This window comes from Tinamus guttatus, unplaced genomic scaffold (assembly GCF_059628265.1).
Source record: "Tinamus guttatus ecotype Peru unplaced genomic scaffold, ASM5962826v1 Tinamus_guttatus_pri_ptg000218l, whole genome shotgun sequence".
Taxonomy (NCBI): domain Eukaryota; kingdom Metazoa; phylum Chordata; class Aves; order Tinamiformes; family Tinamidae; genus Tinamus; species Tinamus guttatus.
The window spans coordinates 4,864,754-4,886,945 of record NW_028288752.1 but is presented as its reverse complement, the minus strand read 5'-3'; the positions used below and the strand labels follow the sequence as shown (position 1 = coordinate 4,886,945).

General features: G+C 63.3%; 2 protein-coding genes across 2 annotated transcripts in view; both read right to left on the bottom strand.

The window, feature by feature from the left end:
• Positions 1-1,850: 1,850 nt before the first annotated feature.
• RAB11FIP5 (RAB11 family interacting protein 5) lies at positions 1,851-21,763 on the bottom strand. Its single transcript, XM_088525001.1, has 6 exons — positions 21,393-21,763; positions 14,979-15,418; positions 13,294-13,921; positions 6,563-8,530; positions 2,423-2,561; positions 1,851-2,105 (listed from the first exon to the last, which is right to left on the bottom strand). Exons 1-6 carry the CDS (start codon positions 21,761-21,763, stop codon positions 1,896-1,898), a joined length of 3,756 nt encoding a protein of 1,251 aa, XP_088381127.1. The 3' UTR covers positions 1,851-1,895.
• EGR4 (early growth response 4) overlaps positions 13,221-22,192 on the bottom strand; it is a 76,576-nt gene continuing 67,604 nt past the window's right edge. Inside the window, exon 3 of the mRNA XM_088524984.1 lies at positions 13,221-13,239. The gene's annotated coding sequence lies outside the window, so the exon portion shown is untranslated. The remainder of the gene's footprint in view (positions 13,240-22,192) is intronic.

The window sequence follows — 22,192 nt, the reverse complement described above, 5'->3', positions numbered from 1 at the left end:
TAAACAGTGGCACTTGTGTGTGGGGAGCACCTACGGCACCGTCATCCTCAGAAGGAGATGGAGCCACAGACAATGTGTCACACGAGCAGCGAGAGGGAGAACGGCCCAAGGATTCCCCATGGGAGTGAAGGCACCCGGAGGAGGGACCTGCTTCCCAGGCCTCCCGCTGCGTCGGCAACACGGCATTCTTGGGACGTCACAGAAGGAGGGACAAACACGTTCCTGGCAGCCCTTCCGCCAGGACGTGTCCCACACCTGCCCCACCAGCGCAACCCCACTCGGGCTCTATCCTGTGTTTTACCTCGGAACATTTTCCAAGCTGCTGTCCCCCCCACGTCGTCTTTTAGTATCCGTGCCTCCCATGTCGCCTGCCTTCCTGCCGGGACCAGAACCACCAGATTGCAATTAGAGACGGGAAGGCTCTGCTAACAGCTTCTAAAAATACGCTCACCTCTCTCCAATTAGCAGAGACAAAAGAAAGCTGGTTGAGCTGGGTTACACTGAACTGGAAATTGGGGTTTTGAGAGCCTTTTTTTTTTAGAAAATTCCCCTTTTTCTATTGCAAAAGGCACATTTTCTCGAAGTTTCCATACATGCTGAAACAGATGATGAGAAAAGAATATAGAGCTTTAAAGACAAAATCCTTCCGATCCTTCCAGCCAAAAGCTGGCAGAGCCAGAGAGGGAGCGGGTTCCTTTACGTGCCCTTGCCCAGCACCTCCGAACCAGAGCTACGTCGGGGGCCCTCGGACTCACGTCACGGGCAGTTATTACACCAGGTGGATCGGGGGCTCGATGTGGTCGCTCACGTTAGCAGCAAGAAGCGCTCGGCTCCTGACAGAGCCGGCCTGGAGCATCTAATGGGGGGCCCGAGGCGGCCGAGGCCTCGCGTGGGTGAGATTTGATGCAATTCTAGCTGTGTTCTTAATACTGGTGTTTAGGAGGTCTGCGCCTACTAGGGAGCTGCTGTTTTACACGGAATGCACCTGCACGGGGAGGCATGCACGGAGACACGGCCGGCCGCGCAGCCGGGTGTCCCTTCCCGCCGGCTTCCGTCCTCATGGCATTTTCCTGCCGCGCTAAGGAAGGCAACGCAGAGTCGGCAGGGGGAGAGGGGCAGCCGGGGAGGAGCAACCCCTGGGAATGCGGGAAAGGGGCAGTGCTGATCCTGGGTGGAAAATGCAGCCGTGCTCTGTGCCCAGGGGAGCCCCAGCACATCCCCGCCCGGACGGGCGGGCGGTGCTGGACAAGGCGTCCTGCCCGTGCGCGGCCCTTCATCCCGATCGCGGCATCTGCGCTGAGCTCGCACCGTGGCACCGGCCCATCCCAGCGCTGCCCCTTTCCGAAGCCGCTCCACGCGGTCGGGACGGAGAGGAGCTGCCTGTGCAGGCGGAGCTGCCCTTCACCCTGGGGCACGACACAGGGGCAGGGGGGAAGGAGGCAGCCAACAACCTGCGACTGGGCCGTTCCCGAGGCAGGCAGCCTCCGTAAGGCACCAATCCAGCCCAGCCGCCTGGATTTGGCATTCCGGAGAACGGGGAGGAGCAGGAGGGTGGCCGGGGACAGCAGCCGCAGCAGGGTGATGGCGAGGGCAGCTTCTGGCTCTCCTGGGGCACTTCCAGCAGCGGCAGGGTGAGCGCCTGAGGAGATGCGACTCGGGCACGGTGACAGGAGCCAAGGCAGCCGCTGCCCTCGCGGAGGGCTCCGCTCCTCCCGCCGCCGGAGCGGTCCCTGGAGCAGCGCGGGGACGAGCGCGGGCTGGGGCGCAGCAGGGAACGTGTCCTGCTGAGCTCTGCAAACTGAAGCCACTGGGGCCCTCTCGCAGGGCGGCGGGGAGCGCGGGGCGTTCGGTTATCACAGAGGTGCTCTAGGCGGGAGGTGCTGCTCGTGCAGAGGTTACTGGGTCTCTCCTTCGCCCAGCGGGATCTGGAGCAGCGTGGGGGAGTGTTCCATGATGCGCACGAGCAGCTGGTCGATGTAGTTCTCCAGTTCGCGGATGTGCTCCTCCTTCTTGCTGAGCTCCTTCTCCCTCTGCAGCAGCAGCTGGATGAGTTCGTCGTGCGTCAGGTGATAGTACTTGGCCGACTGGTCTGGGACGGTGGCATCCTGGGGCAGAAACCAAGGGAAACGGTCAGGAAGTCGGTGTAAACCTCAAGCTCCTGGTGAGTAGAACGAGTCCTGCGAAGCTCCCCAAGGGCAAAGCTGTGCGGAGCAGCGCAGGGCAGCGGAACCGGCCACATCCCGTCAGAAGGGGCAAGGTGGTGAGAGGCGCCCTGTAAACTAGCTGCCACCAAGGGCTTTTGGGGCCGCGCACAGAGGCAAAAGCAGAAGGCAGCCAGGCAAGTGGGACCTCAACACAGCTCCTCCTCGTTACCAACAGAGCCACATCACGAGGAGGTGGGAATGTGGCAGGGGGATTTTACCTTTATCTTCTTCGAGTCCGTCTTCTCCAGGTGGGACACTGATGCCAGGGGCTGCACGCTGCTCGTGGCGGCCGTTCTCAGCTTCTCCGGGCCGCTGCTCGGAGCGCTCGTGGGGCTGAGCGGTCTCACGGCGTGGGGGCTGCGGGAACAAGCAGGTTGGACATCAGCACCCCACACAGCTCGCACACGCACTGCTCCCCGTCCCCGCTCACGGGGTGGCACCCGCTTGTCAGACTCAGTGTGCTCCCAGAAGAGCCCGAGTCTGGGAACAGGGAACGCGGAGAGCTCTCTGGCACCATCCCCAGGCACGGATGGGATCTGTGTCCACACGGAGCAGGAGGACTCGGCCACCGGCCTCTAGGGCTCCATATCACAGAATCCCAGAATGGCTGAGGCTGGCAGGGACCCCTAGAGATCATCCGGTCCAACTTCCCTGCTCCAGCAGGGACATCCACAGCACGGGGCACAGGGTGGCATCCAGGTGGGTTTGGAAGATCTCCAGAGAAGGAGACTCCACAGCCTCTCTGGGCAGCCTGTGCCAGGGCTCTGGCACCCTCACAGGAAAGAAGTTCTTCCTCACATGGAGATGGAACTGCCTGAGGTTCAACTTGCACCCATAGAGCTTGTCCTGAGATACATTAGCCAAAGCCACGGGTAAGGACAGCACGTCCCGATGTCCCTTCCTTGTCAGCTATGAGGGGGTTTTATTTGTGCCTCGCTGTTCAGCCCAGCTGAGCTGTCTCAGTTCATCCAGGCACTTCATATTGCTCCCGGGCTTAACCAAGTGCCTGTTTTCCAGAGTGACAGGGACAGCAGTGACCTGATGCTGCTTTCCTGCCATCACCCGCAGTCCTGCGTGCCAGCACTTACAGATTATACCCTAAAACCTACCCGGCAGCTGCCCCAGAAAGGAAATTCATCCCATACACTGCGCACCCACTGGCACTGTGGGGGAGAGACAGAGACCAGAGCCACCAAGCAGTGTCCAACAGCCAAAGCATCGACACTCCAAACCCAGGGAGAGTTCTGCCTGCGATTCCCTCTCTCTGCGCTGCAGCTTCCTGGGGCTGTCATGATTTGCTCTGCTCTTTACGACAGGGATACAGGGATGCCCAGGCTGCACATGGCAGCGCCTGGAAGGCGCCTGAGGAGGTGACAGGTCACAGCTGTGAAGGGAAGCGGCTGCTAGAGGTAAGAATGAAACCCAGCCTTTGAGTAACACCTCAGAAAACTGCCTGTGGAATCCTCTGGAAAACAGATTTATACAGAATCTGAGTGTCACATGCACTTTGCTATAAAATAACGTTACCAATACGGTAAGAATTGGAATCTCCTGAAAGCATAGAGGCAGAGAAGGAATCCTCTCGCTGATCCTGGAAGTGCTTGTGAAGGACAAGGTGGTTTGGAAGCGCTGTGCCAGTGTGAGGGGGACGGTCTTGCACTTGGAGAGCTCAGAGGTTTAAAATGATCTTAGAAGTTTTTAGCGGAAACAGCTCAAGACAGAGGAGGAACAGTCCTGGCCTCTCTCCCTTTCCCCATCTCCCAAGCAAATCCTGTGTCCCAGCATAGCCTTCAGGGATGCTCCCAAGGTCACTGCTGAGCATGGTGGAAAAACCGGAGGAACCTCCCTGCAGCACTTTGGAAATGACGCCCATGTCTTCTTATTAAAATGCTCCTCGGACGACACAACGAGACGGATGGAGGCCAGTCTGTCTCCCAGCTTCCAGTGGATGAGCTGCTGTACCCGGAGCAGCATCGAGGGCCTGGCCTCCTCAGAGAAACGTCCACATAGAATCATAGAATGCTTAAGGCTGGAAGGGACCTCTAGAGGTCATCTAGTCCAACTCCCCTGCACACGCAGGGTCACCTAGAGCACGTGGCACAGGACTGCGTCCAAGCGGGTTTTGAAGATCTCCAGAGAAGGAGACTCCACAACCTCTCTGGGCAGCCTGTTCCAGTGCTCTGTCACCCTCACTGTTAATTTTTTTTCCCTAAGTTCATGTGGAACTTTTGGTGCTTCAGTTTGCGGCCATTACCTCTAGTTCTGTTGGTGGCCACCACTGAAAAGAGGCCAGCACCATCCTCCTCACTGCCTCCCTTGAGGTACTTATAGACACTGATCATATCCCCTCTCAGCCTTCTCTTCTCCAGGCTGAACAGGCCCAGCTCCCTCAGCCTCTCCTCATAGGGCAGATGTTCCAGGCCCCTGATCATCCTTGTAGCCCTGCGCTGGACTCTCTCCAGCAGCTCCACATCCTTCTTGCACTGTGGGGCCCAGAACTGGACACAATACTCCAGATGCGGCCTCACCAGGGCTGAAACAGCCACGGCAGGAACAGGAACGGCGCACACGAAAGCAGCCGCAAGGGCTCCACAGGGATGAAGCTCAGATGCCCAAGACCAGCCTGTGTTTAGGCTGGCAGCTGGCGCGCAGGCTCCCTCCTCGCGCACCCCGGGCACCAGCGTCTCCTCTCTCCCATGGCAGGGACTGCTCTCCCACTAGGCCTTCGAGTCCTGCTCTTGGTTTGAAGTCCTTTCTTCTTCCACCTCTCCTGTCACTTTTCTTTCCTTTTGTGCCTCCTGCTGACCATCCTTCAGGAGATGCTGCTCTGGACAAGCCACACGATTGTGCAGGAACGGCTCCTCCTTGCCTTGCCTCCCCCACGAGGGTGTTCATGTCCCCAGAGTGAAGTGCCCGTCCTCAGCCTCCTGCAGAGGCCTCAGGAACTCTTCAAGGATTCCTGAGTCACAGCAGCAGGAAAACGTCCACATTTTCCAGGCAGAGAACCCGCAGAAGAGGTTCAAGAGCTTCTCCTGCAGGTAACGTGACAGGGCCCAGCACAGGGAGCATGACCTGGACCAGCCCCTTTCCTGGTGCAACTTTGTCAGGTCTTGGATAGTTGTGTGGTCAAGCCCTGAGGCGGCAGCATGTCCTACCTAGAGGAGGGCTCCAACCTCCTCTCATTACCCAATTTTACCCTGTAGGACTGCACAACACTTCTCTTTCCATTAACAAAAATCAAAAGGTTTCTGTATATTTGCTACCTGCAGATTTTGATCAAGGTTATCTGCTGGAGAATAAACAATCCAGTTAAGGGGGATCTGAGGTGCTGGCAACAAGAAAGAAAAAAATAAAAGAAAAATCACCCAAGAGAGCAGCCCGTTGTTGGCGTCTGCTCTCGAGCTGGTTCTGCCAAGCCCAGCCGGAGCCAGGGAGGGATCCCCACACAGGACCGGGACTCCGGGTGACTTCCCCTCTCGCACTCCGTCGTCCCAAGGACACGACCATCACTATCCATAGGCCAGAAGGGATTTTATCATTTCAATGTCCCCACTTTTCCCTCCGCCACGGAAGGGAGGCAGATCAAACCAGTGCTAGAAGAACCAGGTCCCTCTGCTTCCCATTTTTGCTGCAAGAGCTTCCAAATACGCATGACCCGATCCCCGATATTCCAAGCACGTGGATCCCATGACAATCTTCTCCTGCCCTAAACAGCCTGGAGGAAGGAACACTAGGGAAACCAGATGCCCTGGAGAAGCCAGAGCAGGAGACCTGAGGCCCTGCACCCTCCTCTGCCCCGCAGGATTTCTGCAAGCCCAAGGCTCTGCTTGGGAGCAGGGACAGACCTTTCCCCTCTGCCACACGGACACAGTGTCTCCCACCCCGCCGTCTCCAGTGCCAAGTTCTACCTTCTTCCTTACCAAGGCGCATCTTGGCAAGAGGGAGGGCAGAGGGGCCTTTTGCCACGGCCCCAGTGAAACCCCTTTTGCTTTGGCTCCGGAGCGAAGGAATTTTTTTACCTGGTGGCTAAAGGAGAGAAATCAAAGCGGGATTAACAGAAAGGGAAGGGGCAATGGCTGCAAACATGCCATGAAGGCGCTCAGGAGAGCGCTGACGGCTGGAAGCTCCCCGGGCACCATGGGGAAGGCGCCTATTCGGCAAGCACAGGGAAGACCATGGAGCCAACCAGCCCCGAGGGGAGTGGGCTGCAGCTCTGCTCAATTCCCAGCCCGGGCCAATGTGGGATGCGGGAAGAGCGGCCACCTGGAGCGGCCTCCTCCGCGTTAGCAGCACTGGGAGCTGCCAGGGCACAGGGTTAACCTCAAGCAAGGACGCCTCTCCTTCCCCGCAGTGCTCACCTGCTCGTCTGCTGCACAAGGGCCTTCCCAGCCGGCTGTGTCTCCCTGGGCAAAACCAGGAGCGCTGAAGCTGGCGAGTCGCCGGGGCAGGGCTGGGCGGCTGCGAGGCCGGCGGCGGCGGCGGGGACCCCGCGGCGCGCGGGGAAACCAGAGTGCTCGGGGTTAGCGGCAGCCGCGGGGAAAGGGCTGGAGGAGGCCAAGGGCTGGCTGGCATGCGGGGAAGGAGGCTGCTCCCGGGGGGCGTTAGCGGCCTGGGCAGCCGGCGGAGGCGCTTCCTCGCGGAGGCCGCCCCGGCCGGGCCGCACGGCGTGAACGGGGGGAGCGTCCGGCGGCCGTTCCACGAAGGGGTTCGTTGGGGCGCTCGGGCTGAGCGCCGCGGCGAAGGGGTTGCCCGGGGCCAGGGCATTGCGTGCGCTCCCGGCCTCTGCTCCATCCGCCTGCCAGAAATCGGCCTTCTTGAAGTCCACGGCGCGGCCCACGGAGCCTGGAGGCGCTCGTGCCGCCGCCTCCGGCTCCTCCAGGGCCGTCCAGAAGGTTTCCGCTCGGCCCGAGTCGGCTTCGGGAGCCGGGCTGAGTCCCGCGGGAAGCAGCCGCTCGGGCAGGGATCCGGCAGCTGGGCTTGGCTCAGCCAGTGCATCCAGGGAGAATCGCGATGGGCAGCTCTCGAACTCGGCCACGTCCGACCCGCTGCTCTCCAAGGGCTGCTCCCCAGCAGCGCTGCCCCACTCCGCCGGCTCCGAACGAGCCGCCAGCTCCTCAGCGGCGGAGCCGGCCTCCCCGCAGAGCGGGAACTCACTCCCGGCTCCCATTCCCAGCCCGGGAGCTGCGGGCACGGAGTCCTCGTGGCTCCGCGGGGCCCCGGGCGGCGTCGGTGCCGCCTCCGGCTCCTCGGGGACGTCGTCGTCGTCGCCTTCGCCGAGGCCGCCGGCCGCCACGAACTGCCGCGGGGGCTTGGGGGGCGGCGCGGCCGCGGCGCCACCGTCGCTGCCCTGCGGCCGCTGGAGCGAGGGGCGGCCGTGGAGCAGCCCGGGGCTCCCGGCGCCCCGCGGCGCCCGCGTCGGCTCCGCGAGCACCCGCGGCGGCACCGCTGCCACGTTGCTGCCGGCCGGCGCCTCCGAGGGGTTCGCGGCGCGGAGGCCGCTCCGGGGCAGCGCGCAGGCGGCGCGGGAGCCGCTCGGCTCCTCCGAGGGGCCCTCGCTGAGGAACGGCCGCTGCCCGAACACGCTCGCCGGGGCTCTCCGCTCCCTCTCAAACGCGTTTGCCGCCGGCTCCGGCGCTGTCTCCGTGGCTATGGTCATCCAGCCGTTCTCCCCTGCGCTAGGGAGCTCTTCCTCGTTGCTATCCCCTTCCTCCCTGGCAGTGTTCTCAGCAGCTTGTTGGGTTGAAGCTCCCTTCTCCCCTGCGTTTCCCGATGCAAAAATGGGCGCCCAAACCGCCGGCGTGCTGCTCTTCCTCCTCCCCAGGGACCCCGCGGACACGGGGCTCAACACGTCTTCTATCACCGTGGCCTCCTGGGTCGTGCTCACCAGGTTCGCCCCCACGTCCAAACCGGAGTAAGGGGCCCAGGAGCGCAGGCTTGGGGGCACTTCTCTGATAACCGGGGCCTTTCCAAACGCCTCGCTCCCGTCCTCGCCAGCCAGGGCGCCCGGCCTCTCCGTGGCGCTGGCATCGTCAAGGAAAGCCAAGGGCTCCAACGTGGGCTCCTTTCTCGCCTCCGGCTTGAGCCGGCTGCTGGCGAAGGCATCGAAAGTGTCGTCCCACTCGGAGCGCGCAGCGGGAGCAGCGGGATCCTCGTCCGGAGCAGCCAGCTCTCCTTGTGCCGGCGGAGTTGTTTCTGGAACGGGGACACCGACGCTTTGGGCTGCAGGCTCCCTCTCCGGGTCTGTAACGCTTAGGGAGGCAGAGGGATCCTCAGCAGAATAAAAGCTCCCAGCGACCTCGGTTGAAGCATGCGGCCCAGGCGGGAAACTAGAGAAAAAGTGAGCAGGTGAAGGAGAATTTAGTAGCTGCTCAGCGAGGAGGTCCTCCAAGAAGGGATTGCTCTGCAGGGAGCTGAGGAAGGGGTTGGTAGGGGACAAGCATCCGGAGGGACTTTCTGCGGGAGCGGCAGCGGGGTTAGCGCCAAGCAAGCGAGCGGGAGGGCCGCGGGCCGGGGAGCGGGGAGCAGCGCGGGAAGGGCCCTCGGAGCTGGTTTCTGCCTGAGGAGACACTTGCAGGCTGTGGAGGGAAGACAGAACAGCCCTCCTGGTTAGCGCTGCTGCACAGGCCGGCCCCGCGCGCCGGCCGCCCCGACGCTCCTGCTGGGCACGGAGCAACGCGGGGAGAGGAAAGGGAAAGGGCAGCCCCTGGCTTGGAGCGGGCGTCCGAATTCCCACCCCGGCTTGCTTAGGCAGGCCCTAAAACTCGGGAGCGGGAGAGGTTCATCCCGCCTCCCGCGGGCTCAGCTGGTCCTGGTGCATCCCGAGGGCACTCGCGGAGCCCGGACAAGCCCTCGGTGAGGCCAGGAGGGACCCACAGGAGCTGAACCCTTCCCGGTTACTCCGGTGCCTCCTACCCTGTGTGGTCAAGCAGCAGGAGCCTCCGGTGCTCCCAGGAGCAAGGAGCGGGACGGCGCCCGCGGGCAGCATCTCCTGCTGCCAGGGAACGACTGGATGGGGAAAACAGGTTTCCAGCAGGACTCGGCCTGCTCGGAGCGCCGGGCTGCCCCGGGCAGGACCTGTGTGCAGGACTCCCCTTTGTCAAGATCCACTTCCGACCCAGCCACCGGAGACCCGGGAAACGTCCCCCGCCACGGGCTGCGACGTGGCAGGACGGGAGGGAAGCGGCTCCGGGAGCGGCGGTTCCGTCCCCAGAACCCTGCAGAGCACTTGGGGCCTCCTGCTCCTCCTTCCCAGCACAGGGCGTTTCTGAACCACTTGTTAAGGTGCCACCGGAGCTGGAAAGCCTGAGCCAGGAGCCCGCGCACAAGACGGCACCCGCTGCCACCCGCCCGGCGCGGGGACGGATTGGGGCGACGAGGGGGTCCCTGACGGGCACCGACCTGCAGCGAAACCGGCCCCGGGTCGGTGCTGCCGGTGCCACTCAGCGACCAAACGGGAGCCCGGCCAGCTCGTGGGTGCCCCCTCCTGCTGCCACGAGGCCGCGGGGACGGCCGCAGCACGGGGAGACCTGGACCTGCAGGAAGCCCTGGGAGAAGCAGCTGGAAAAGGTGCCGCAGCGTTCGGGACGGATCGCACCGGCCCTGCGGGTACAGCCTTCCCATTCCCCCCAATCGCGAACACCGGGATGTCCCTCTGCAGGGCAGCCAGCAGAGACATATTCCAATGGGCTACCCCATCCCGCAGCCAGGGATGAACCAAGCACGGGAAGCAGCCGCTCCTTGGAGTTTCCATCCTAAGGATGCTGGGAGAGCGCCTGGATTCCCCTGGCTCTGTGACCGAGGGCGGAGGGGACACAAGTGCCTGTGGCCACAGAGCCACCGTGCGGCCCCTCAGCTGAGCCCGCACCAGGGCACGAGCTCCAAATCACCTCTGCAAACTCCTGTTTTTCCCCAATTTCCCCCAGATTTAAGCACGGATAGAGGAGCCAGCCAGGCGGGGCTCAGTCTCTCGGTCCTGCAGATCTAGGAGAAATTCCATCCTCTTCCCGAGCGCGCAGCCGGATCCAGCTGGGAGCAGAGCAGCAACACCCTGGATGTCGAGGCAGCAGCTACGGAGCCGTGGGAAGCAGGAGACCCAGCGCAAGGCCCTAGGATCTCGGTGCTTCCCACTCGCTCCCAGCGCTCCCGCTTGCTCCTTCCAGTGCCTGTGTTCACATGCGGATCCTTCGGATCCCGACGCCGGGCACTAAGCGGCCGAGCAGCCACCAGCACGAGGCTCCGAACGAGCGTTCCCACCAGGGGAACCTCTTTCCCGGCAGGTCGGACCCTCCGGCAGGGCCGATCCCGTCCTCCCTGGGATGCGGAGCGCGGAGCTGAGGCCGGCGGGTGCCTCTAGAGGGAAACCTCCGCCTGCGGCTTCTCTGCAGCATCAAACGCTGACTCACCCTCCTCCTCCTCCCGGAGCCCATGGTGCAGCCAAAATAAATCCCGGGCACCTTCCTGGCCGCGGTTGCTCATTTGGCAGCGCCTCCCAGGCGCCTCTGAGCCTCTTAGCAGAAGAAAACGAAATAAATCCAACTGCTGAGCAGCCCCGCGATGGAAAATCGATAGGGAAGAGCTGGTTCCAGGGTGCTTCTCCCTCGGGATGGCAGTCCTGGCCCCAGGCTCCGGTCTGGTGTGGGATAAAGTGAAGGGTGGAGGGAGGGCGGGGAGGCAGGGCTGGAATCTGGTGCCGAGGCCAAGCTGTGCGGATGCTCCAGCGGAAAATCCCTGCTGGGGCAGGAACTAGGAGAGGCCGGCAGGCGGCAGGGCCGTGTCCCGGCAGGGATTTGCAAGGAAAGCTTGGGGATAAGGAGCCCGGTGCGGTTCTGCTGGAGGGGGGGAAGCCGAAGGACCCACAGCACCCCTGGAGCCCCGCGGGAATCGGGAGTTTCCTCCCGGCCCGAGGTAGCTACGGAAATTTGTGCAGAAAGGGGATGGGGAGGGAGCCATACGGCAGCCTGGGATGTTCGTTCCAGGGGCTGGGAACCACAGCTGTAAGGAATCGGTGATTTGGGAGCTTTTAAATAGGAAACTCGATGGTCAGGGCAGGGGTTTTGGCTATTAATAGTGCAAGAACTGCAAGAACTGCCCTGCTTTCTCCTCCTGCTCAGCTCCCGCACAGATCCCTCTCCTGGCCGCTCCAGGAGGATCTTGGCGCCGCTTCTCCCAGTGGAGCAGATCCTCCGTCCTCGCTCCAGGCCCTGGACTCAGAGGACACTGCAACGGGGCGAATCCAAGGAGCGAGAGCCTGAGACCGGAGCAGCCCTCACGTGGGGACAACGTTCCCGGTGCAGCCCTCTGCCCTCGTGCCCCGTGCGAGAGGCAGCCCCGTTATCACCCCGGTGCAGGAAACGGGCCCCGCGGCGCCCCGATAACGTGGTCGGAAACGCCAGGAACGGCCCAGCCGACTGCTCCAGGCCCAGAGCAGATAACACGGCCGAGCTCCTTCCTTGCCGACAGCCCTGGAAACAGCAGCCCCCCGAGGAGCCTGTCCCCATGTCTGGTGGGGTCGACCAAACAAAAACCCCCCAAAACCCTGTGTTTCAGGAACAGAGACCCTGGGATTCAGGGACAGAGCATTACTGGAAAGCTGAAGTCGAGACCGACCTCGAGAGCGTCGCTTCCTTATTTTCGAGGGGGCAGTTTCTCAAGAGCGAGCTAAGCACCGGCTCTGCCTTGGCTGCCGGCTAATTTAAACCTTCACTATAAGGAATCGGCCTAATTAGGGCTCTTTAACTAATTACAGGCCGGGTTTCGCTGTGTCACACTGGCCCCCAGCAATCGCCTGCGGGTCAGACCAAACCCAGGCGGGATGGGCAGCGTCGTCAGCTGCCGGGAGCGGAAAATTGAAGTTTTCCTGGATCTGGAGAGTGGAAAGGGGGGAAAAACCTAATCCTCTGCATGGAGAAGCCGAAGAGGAGGTGGAAACCTGCCCCGCTGGGAGGCCGGATCCCCTGTGGCTGGGATGTCGCGCGCGTCCCTCCGAGCAGCGGGGCCTGGCGCAGGGGTGGCCCCGTGTCCTTGCTCCCTGTTGGCCTCCGAGAGCCCTCCGAGTGTGAAACCTCTTGTGAGCTGCACGAAGGGTCTCTCTGCTGCAGGGGCTGCTGCTCCCGGCTCCTCGCTTACATCGGAGCAGCGTTTTACGAGGAATTTTCTTTAGCTCGTGCAGGAATCCGGTTGAGCTGAACAAACCCTGCGCGTCCTCCTTGTCGGAGGAGACTTACACTGAAATCCTTCTGCTTAAACGAGGGTAAAGTCAGCCGGGATCAGAAAACCCTGATAACAAACCAAGCCCCTTGCTCCCTCCAGCCCCAGGCTGCGAGTTGCTCCCACCGGCTCTTTTCCTGCCTCCACCCTGTGCTCCCGGACAACCTCTGCACCCGGAGCGGGGCTGCGGGGCCCGAAGCCGAGCGGCTCCGTCCCGCACCAAGGGCAAAGCTCACGCGGAGCCGGCGCGCTCCGCTAATCCCGGGCAGGAAAACAGGCCCGGAACCAGCCCGACCCGTGTGGGATCTGGAGGGATGAATCACCACGTTAAGCTGGAACAATGAGGGATTCGCAATGGGCAGAAGGAAAGGCCGGGGTGGGAGGAGAGCAGAGCAGGGCTGGGGTTAGTGCCTGCAGGACGTCTCGGGTTAGCAGAGCCGCAGCGCAGGCCGGGCACAGAGGAGGAGACTGTGGGGCGAATGAAGAAGCGCAACCGCCGCCAGGGCATCCCGCCCCGGGTGCCAGGAAGCGCTTCAGCTGACTGAAGGCTCTGCGCATTCCCGCTGCTCTCGGAGGCGGCGGGAGCGCTTGGCACGGGGCCAGGTCGGCTGCCGATTCCGGCCTCGCTCCAACCGGCGCGCACGGCCTGGACTCGCCTTGCATTAGCAGCAAGGGGAAGATCCAGGTCTCCCGGCTGCCTGGTTTCTGCTTCACCCTCTCCTCGCTCCGAGAAGGGATGTTTGCCACCAAAGCAGCGTTTTCCCCAGTATTTTTGTGGCAGACCTACAAAGCTCGGCCTGCCATGGGTGCAGGGGACCCGCTGGGAGCACTTAGCACCACGGGCACCCTCGTGGCTCCGTGCCCCGAGCCCCCTCGCACTGACCTGGGTTTCTGAGGAGGCTCCTGGGGCTCCTTGGATCCAAAGCGGCTGCTGGGCTTTTTCCGTTCGTCTCCTGCTGCTGCTGGGATGGAGGCGCCGTGCGAGGCTCCTGCTTTCTCCCCCTGGCCTTTGCCGCCCGCGTCGCTCCCACCGCCTCCGTGGTGGGAGAGGCTGCCCTTGTCTTTCTTCTCTTCCTTCCTCGCCTCCTCGTTGGGTTTTCCTTGTGTCCCCTCCGTGGGGCAGCCCGTGGGCGCTGCCGCCGGGGCGGGTTTGCCCCCCGCACGGCTGCTCTCCTCCATCCTGGCTCTGCCCAGATGGTTACTGAGGGTCACGGCTTTCGTGGAGACCTTGAGCTCCTCTTGCAGGGCCAGGCTGGGGGGCGACGGGATGAAGCGGGGCTCGTCCCTGTGCTGCGCCCTGGGGAAGCTGCCGCCCGCCCAGGGTCCCTCGCGGGGGTCGGCATGGAGGGGCGCGAAGCCGAAGCCGTCGTGGGGCCGCCGGGGGCTGCGCGGGGCGGCCTCGCCGCTGTACACGTGGCTGCCGTTGATGCAGAGCGACGAGCGGGACGCGGGCTCCGCGCCGGCGTCGCTCAGCGCCCTCCGGTGCGTCGCGGACAGCGGCAGGTCCTGACCTGGCGGCGGGAGGAGACACGGAGCAGCCGTGAGCGCGGGGGCACCCGGGCACTGCGCAGCGGTCGGCTCCTTCCCGCCGGCTCCTTCCCGCGCGGCTGCCCCGCGAGCACCAAGGCAGCTCGGCCGGGACCCCCCTGGGTCCCCCGCGAGATGACCAGGTCCCAGCCCGAGGGGCCCCGAGTGCGCCGGGACTGCAGGGAGCTTCCCCAAAGCCGCTTAAGGGGCTTATGCTTAAGGGCGGGCTACAGTTTTGCATGGAGTAAGAGACAAGGAGGCTGCCGGCGCCGCTCCTGCTCCTGCACAGCCCAGGTGGACCGAGGAGGTCCCCTGCCCGCCCGGCCCCCTGCCCGGATCTGTGTTTTTGTGTTTTCTAGGGGTTTTATACTCATCTGGGAAGCACGGTTGGAAAAGCTGCCCACATACCAGGTGAAAGACCTCTGGTGTCCCTTCCCAGCTGGATCTTCATCACAGGGCGAGGATGAGGAGGGCCGAGCCAGCGCCTCCATTTGCTCTGTGCGTGGGAAGTGGCACCCAAACGACTCCCAGCGCACGCGGGAATTTGCCATCTCCAGCCAAGGAACTCATTTAATTATATACCTCGTTCCCAGGGAACGGACGGAATTAATGTATTACAAGGGCCTTTTTTGTTTGCAAATCACCACTGTCTGCGAGCCAAGAGCTCGGATTGCTTTAATCACCGGGAACCGGCCACTGCTTCAACTGCATCCGAGCCGGAGGCGCCGCATTAGAAATGGGAATGAGTATCCTGCGTCGGGGCTCCCCGCTCCCGTCAGAGCCGTTCTCCTGGAGCAAGGAGAACCGGTCCTGGCCACCCTCCTAGGGCAGCGCTGGCACTGCCGAGGGGCTTCCAAGCCCCGGCTCAGCATTAAAACTGAACCCCGGGACGTCTCTTCCCATTCCATGTGTTCCCGAGAAGGTGTCCGAGGGTTTGTGCAGGACATTGGAAGCAGCAAGCTCAGAGATTTGCAGGAAAGCAGCCCGTTATGAAGCAAAGCAAGGGAAAAGGCTGGGAGATTAGGACTGTTCTTCTCTTACCAGAGCGCTCCATGGACAGGCTGCCATGTCTGCTCGGGGATGGGGTTCCCTCGGGAACGCTCCCAGCCATGCCCAGGCTGGCAGAGGAGATGGTGCTGTCGGAGCCCAGGGACGTGTTGGACTGGGTCAGGGACGACTTGCGCAGCTTGTTCCTCAGGAAGAAGCCCTTCACCTTGGACTTCTTGCCCCCAAAATCATCGTCGTCGTCCTCGTCGAGGGCGCCGATGCTGCTGGGGATGATGGCCGAGGCCGACTCCAGGTCGTACTTCTTCTTGCCCTTCACCTTGTCCTTGAGCTTGCCGAAGGGCGAGCGCGGCTTCTCCTTCATGGACAGGTCGAACATGCTGGCCGAGAGGTTGTGCCGCGTGAACTGGATGCTCACCTCGATCTCGCCACGCTCCTTCTCCTTCTTGCCGGGCTTGGAGTGCAGCTTGTGCCACCTGGAGCAGGGAAGAGGAAAAAGAGGGTCCCTCTGTCACCCCCATGGGGCAAAAACCGCCAGGAGGAGCCTCGTGGGAGCAGGACGAGGTGCCCGGGCTCGGATGGGACCCACTCCTGCTCCCTCGCTCAAATCCCGCCTCTCTGCAGAGAAGCGGACACTGTTTTCTGGTGCAAACTCCTGAGTTTTGGTGCAAATGCATCTCTAAAGGGTTAAAGCCTTGGCAAGGCAGGTAAAAAAAACTGCAGCTCCGCTGCTACCACACACACAACCACTCCAAACCACACCGTAAGCAAAACAACTCCAACCCTGCTGGATCCAAACACTAAAATTCCCCTTAGTGAGGCCAAAGGAAACGCATGGGTCCATGGTGCACATGGGGGCACACGGGGCCTTGGGAGAGGCTGAAGTACACAGCCAAGAAGAGGAATAAACTCCCGGGCCTGTAAATGCAACCATTTCCCAAGGGTTTGTGATAAAAATAAGAGAATAAATAAAAATCTCCACCGTGTTTTGCGCCCGCTTGTTAGAGTGGGCTGGAAGGGTGAAGTCATGCAGAGGAAAAGGAAAAAAGGGAAGGAAAATGTGAAGCGGCGGCGATGGGTGTAACCAGGCGGAGAGCAGCAGCATGCGGGGAAAACACGATCCCGAAGTCGGTGCGTTCCTGCCACAGACATTGTCGGATCACAGCGGCAAGAGGAGCCACCTCAGGGCCCCGTAGATCAGGAAAACTGCTTTTGTGTGGGAAAAGCAGCCTGTTCTTCCCTCCTGAGCCCCTCACAAGCACCAACAGGAGAGGAGGCCCCGAGGCTGCGCGAGCACGATGCCCAGCAGCGCCCGGTGGCTCCTCATCCCGCGGGAGCAGCTGGATTCCTGCAGGAACCTGTAGGATCTGCCCAGCAGGAGCCACTGTCCCAAAGGGAGCCCCCAGCAAGGCCGGGATCTCGGCCGGGTCGGCGAGCACCGTTTGAGGGACGCCCTGGTGCCCAGGCTGCGGGTCACAGCGAAGGGAAACGCTGGAGCAGCCGCTTCTCCCATCGTGGGGAAGGTTCGGTCGGGCTCGGTGGGCAGCTGGTCCCAGCACCTGCGGCGACGGGAAGCGGAGCTGCTGGGACAACAAGAGGGACACGGAGACGGGCGGGAGCGCAAGGACCACGAGCTCCCTCCTTAGCCAGATGCTCCTGCTTTTCCCCTACCCTTTTCCGCCCCTCCCGTGCACATCTGCACGCGGCTCCAGCAGCGCTAGGGATCAGAACGAGCTGAGCTCCGAATCCGGCTCCTGTTTGTCCCACGTGGGTCTCCTTCCAGAGTAAAGGAAAGCAGGAGACAGGAAAGCAGGAGACGGCCCTGGGCGCTTTGCTCCCCGCTCTGCTCTGCTTCGGGTCCCTGTTTGCTCTGTTTAGGCTCCCTGAGAGCTGCCGGGGGCTCAGTCTCACCTACCTGGCCCCGACGGGACCCGTCCCGCACGCTCCGGACACCGGTGGCAGAGCTGCTCCCAGCTCAGCGCTCCCAGCTTTAGAGCTGCGGGAGCCGCTCGGGGGCTCGTGCCCAAGCAGGCATTTCCAGCACAGCCGGACACCTCTGGAGAACCTCCCCGAACCGCCCGGGGCACGCGGGAGGCCGGGATCACAGCAGGGCTCGTGCTCCAGGCTCAGCTGCCCGCGGAGCCGGAGCCTCCGGTGCTCCCGCGCCGGCCTTGGCTGCCGGAGGCTGCTGAATCATCCTGCACCGGGGCCGGCCCTGCCCGCCGAAGCAGCCCCGAGCCTCTAATCAGAGCAACGCGGCCCCAGACTGCAGCGGGGACACAGGGCGGTGGGCACCGCAGGGTGGGAGTGGGGAGACCCTGAAAAGAGGAAAAAACCCTCGAAAAGGAGGAAGCGGCTCAGGGAAGGGGAACGGGAAGCGCCACGTCAGGCGCTCCGTGTTTTCTGCACGGCGGGTTCCTCTCGTGGAGGTTCTGCAAGGGGAACCCCGTGAGGCGGCCGGAAGAGCAGGGGGGAAGAACCCAGTGGATCCCGCATGGATGGGGAGGAGGGGGCGCCGGAAGAGGCTCCTCTCCCCAGACCTTCCCCTGGGAACCGCTCACAAACAGACTCAGAGGAAAAATATCCAACCCCTGCCCCAAATCATCAAAATATCCCAAATCCAACATGCTGCAAATGGGGCGACTCTGCCCTGTCCGTGCGACACGTCCCGCTCGCCCAAGCGAGCGCCCAGCGCACGGCAGCTTTCCCAGGAATCTTTTGGGATGGAAACCAGCGACTTTCCCCTTCCTGAGGGAGCACGGGGGCGTCTGGGGGTAGGTGGGAGCCGGGGAGTGAGGGAAGATTCCAGGAGCTGCAGGATGGGGCACGAGATGCTGATGGAAACAGCTCTGGGATCGGTTGCTCATTCATTTCCTCAGCAAAACGGGCCCCTCTCCCTCACGCACGAGGTGATGGCAGCAGCTCCAGGAGCAGCTCCAGAGGGAGCGTCCAGGACCGGGCAGCGGGAAGCGCTCCCGGAGCGTCGGCTCCTGGAGGAAACCGGGAGCCCGAGGCTGGCTCCGCCCGGGGCTGCTGCTTTGCAGCAACAAGGCCGGGTATTTGGGGCCGGCCACAGGTTTTCGCTGCAGCTGCCAAGGGGGAAGTGCGGCCGGAGGCTCCGCGGGCTCCGGGGGATCCTGCGCAACGGCCCTTTCCGAAGCGGAAGGCTGCGGAGCGGCCCCCGCTGCTGCCTGGGCGGTTATTAAACCCACAACATCCGTCTGGGAAAAACACGGGGCTGGGTAAGGGGGGCAGCGCGGAGCCTGCCCCTGGCTCCCCATCCCCTGCGAGGGATCCTCCTTTCCTGCCTCCGTGAGGGTTTTCCCCTGCTTTGAGGTGGAGACGCAGGGGATGCGGCTGGAGGTCCCCAGCTCCCAATCTGGAGCAGAGGGAGCTCCCAGACCCAGATCCCGCCGTGAGATGTGGCCAGGAGCCACCTTGGAGAAGCCGCCAGGTCTCAGAGAGACATCCCCGCCGAGGCAGGGGGAGGGTTTGTGCCCAGGCCGCTTCCAAGGGGCCCTTCCAAAGGGCCGTGTATGTCCAGGGGCTCCGGATGGGCAAGGAGAGGGGATGGACAGGAAAGCTGCAGATGGCCCCGCGCTTTTCAGGGTGCTGCTGCCAAGGACAAGCCAGACAGGCTGCACGAAGGCAGCGGAGACACAAAGAAGAGGCCAAGTCAGCCCCAAAACCCACCGAAACGCAAGGAAAGGGGAGCCCGTGTCCGAGGCAGCGGCCAGCGGGAGAAGCCTGGAGCCAGGAATATGTCCTCATGGACACGGACCCTGCAAACGCAGAGAGGCACCATGCCCATCTCCCCAGGACAACGTCAAGGACGAGCTTCGGAGCAAGAAAGGACGGTCACTCGGAGCTGCTCCGGGCAGGAGCAGAACCACAGAGAGGCCCCGACAGGAGAGCACCAGAGAGAACGGGCAGCCCTGGGGAAAAATCCTAGGAAAATCTAGTGAAAACCCACCATCAAGAGCTGGAGAAGCCGCTCCGGCACCGCCAACACGGACGGCCACAAAACCCTGGCCTTGGGGACACATTCAAGCATCTCCAAGTGTCTTGGAGGCGGCTTGGGACATGCGGGATGCCCGGAATGCCCCAGGCTGCGACGCTCCCACACACATCCGTGACTGTTCCCATAGGCGGGAATGCCTCAACGTCCGGCTGAGCAGGGCAGCAAAGCGGCACCCCTAGCACAGGCTGGCGCTCGGCCCGCGCCCGAGCCCAGCAGAACATTCTCCAAACCAGGATGAGGATCGCGGCTACCACAGCTTCCGCCCAACAAGAAAACAGGAACAAGGGCAGCGTTGGACTCGAGCCCTTCTGCAGGCGACAGCTCCGGACACAGATCCGGATGGTGGGAGCAGGCGCTGGGCCTCGCAGCCCGGCACGCGGCGGGAAGAGTCGGCAGGCAGCAGGAGCCGGGGCGGAATTTCGGGCCTTTTCCGCCCGTGCGAGGCTCTGGAGGCAGCGTTCATGTCGCTGCTTTTGATCTGGGAGCGGGAGCTTTCTCCCGAGTAAAGCCAGGACTTGCCTGGACACCGGGAGCTGGATCCAAGCTCGTGCCAAGGCAGCTGGCGGTGTCGGCTCCCTGCGGATCACCCAGCTCCATATCCCCCGGGCTCATCCCAGTGCGCTCCCCCTTGAGAGATTTGCGCAAATATTCCCCAAATCCAAACAGTTCCAACCTCAGGGCCTCCTGTTTTGAATTAGGCCCGGAGAATCCAGGTCTGGCTGCGCCGCCCCCTCTCCCGGTATCGCTCCTCAAGGGAAACAAGGGCGGAGGGGGGGGATCGCTCCGGCCGGAGCCCCAGGGCCGCTTCCTTCTCCTCCCTGCTGGATTCCCGGCACTCCGAGGGCAGATTCCGCCCTGGCAGAGGCTGCTCCAGCCCCTTCCTGTGCTAATCCCGCTCTCCTGGAGCAGGCCGAGCTTCCTGCCAAGCGACCGGCCTTGCCCGGAGTGAACCTCAGCAAGCTGCTTCCCTGCAGGAATTTTATCCACATTCCTGCATTTCTCTGCCTGACAAAAAAAAAAAAAAAAAAGAAAAAGAAATGGTGGCAGCGCCGCAACAAAGTGGGTCAAGCCTGGGAATCCTTTCCTGATGGGAAAGATGCTCCCTACAAAGCCCTGGCCCCCAGAACTCCCTTCCTGGGGGATGTGACCCCCTCAGCAGCCACCCGGGGTCAAGGACACACTGTCCCCAGTGACACCCTTCCCGGGTCACACAGATCCCTCACAGGGCCCTTCCCAAGGCCTGGAAGGGCTCCGTGATGGCCTGGGCCTTGTGACACCCTACCCAGCACACGCATGGACCCAGTGACATCCTGTGTCCCATGTCACCCTCCCCAGCACATGCATGGACCCAGTGACATCCTGGGTCCCATGTTACCCTTCTCAGGGCACACATGGACCCAGTGACATCCTGTGTCCCATGTCACCCTTACTAGGGCACACAGGGACCCTTGTATCTTCTGTGCCCCATTACCCTCTGTCCAGGATGTACATGGACCCTGACAGGTCCTGTGTCCCATAACACCCTCCCCAGGACACACATGGACCCAGTGACATCCTGTGTCCCATGGAACCCTTCCCAGGGCACACATGGACCCAGTGATGTCCAATGTCCCGTGTCACCCTTTCCAGGACATGTGCAGACCAAGTGACATCCTGTGGCCCTTGACACCCTTCCCAGGACACGTATGGACCCTGACATGTCTCATGTGCCATGTCCCCCTTCCCAGGACACACATGGACCCTGACATGTCTGATGTCCCATGTCACCTTTCCCAGGGCACACACGGACCCTTACATGTCCCCTGTCGCCCTTCCCCAGACACACATGGACCCAGTGATGTCCAATGTCCCATGCCACCCTTTCCAGGACATGTAGCCCTTGACACCCTTCCCAGGACACACATGGACCCAGTAATGTCCAATGTCCTGTGTCACCCTTCCCAGGACATGTGCAGACCAAGTGACATCCTACGTCCCATGTCCCCCTTCCCAGGACACACATGGACCCTGCCATGCCCCATGTCCCCCTTCCCAGGACACACATAGACTCTGCTATGCCCCATGCCCCATGTCCCCCTTCCCAGGACACACATGGACCCTGCCATGCCCCATGTCCCCCTTCCCAGGACACACATAGACTCTGCTACGCCCCATGTCCCATGTCCCCCTTCCCAGGACACACATGGCCCCTGCCATGCCCCATGACCCCCTTCCCAGGACACACATAGACTCTGCTATGTCCCATGCCCCATGTCCCCCTTCCCAGCACACACATGGACCCTGCCATGCCCCATGCCCCATGTCGCCCTTCCCAGGACACGTGCGGACCCAGCGACGCCCCGCGGCGCTCGACGCCCTTCCCGGGCCCACACGCCCCCCGGCGCGTGCCCGGCCCCCCGCGCGCCCTCCCGCGCCGCGGCCGCACTCACCGCGTGTCGGGCGCGCGCGCGGGCTGCAGCGGCACCTCGGCCCGCCCGAGGAAGCGGTCGGCGCCCAGCAGCGCGCGGTGCAGCACGGTGAGGCGCAGGCGGCGCGCGGCGGGCGCGGCGGGCAGCTCCAGCGCGCACTGCTCGCGCCACTCCGCCTCGCCCGCGCTCTTCTCCGCCACCGCCGTGCGGTACTTCTCGCGGCCCAGCTCCAGCACCGCGTACGCGTCGCTCGTGGCCGCCCGCCCGCCGCCGCCGCCGCCGCCCTTGCAGCGCAGGCCCCGCGCCCGCAACACGGTCACCTGGACGTGCGTGGGCAGCCAGGCCGGGGCCTCCTCGGCCGGCAGCGCCGAGGCCGCCCGCAGCAGGGCCATGGCGGCGGCGGCGCCGCGGGCCGGGCCGGGGCAAACCGGAGCGGAGCGGAACTGGCCGCGCCGACCCCTGCGCCGCCGCTGCCGCAGCGCGAGCGCCACGGGCACCCGCCCCGCCCCGCCCCGCCCGTGCTGGCCACGCCCCGTCTGCGCTAGCCACGCCCCTCCCCTGCCATAACCACGCCTCTCCCCAGCCGTGGCCACGCCCCGGAGATGGCCCCGCCTCTCCAACCATAGCCACGCCCCCACCCCTCGCTCTGACCACGCCCCTTCCCCAGCGTCGTGCCCGTTCCGCCCCTCTGAGAAGCCCCGCCCCTTTATGAGACCCCGCCCCTCTCCCGGCCCGCTGCCCCGCTCCCGTGGCCGGCTGGCCACGCCCCTATCCGCGCTGGCCACGCCCCTTCCCGGGTCCGGCCGCGGCGGGACTGCGGA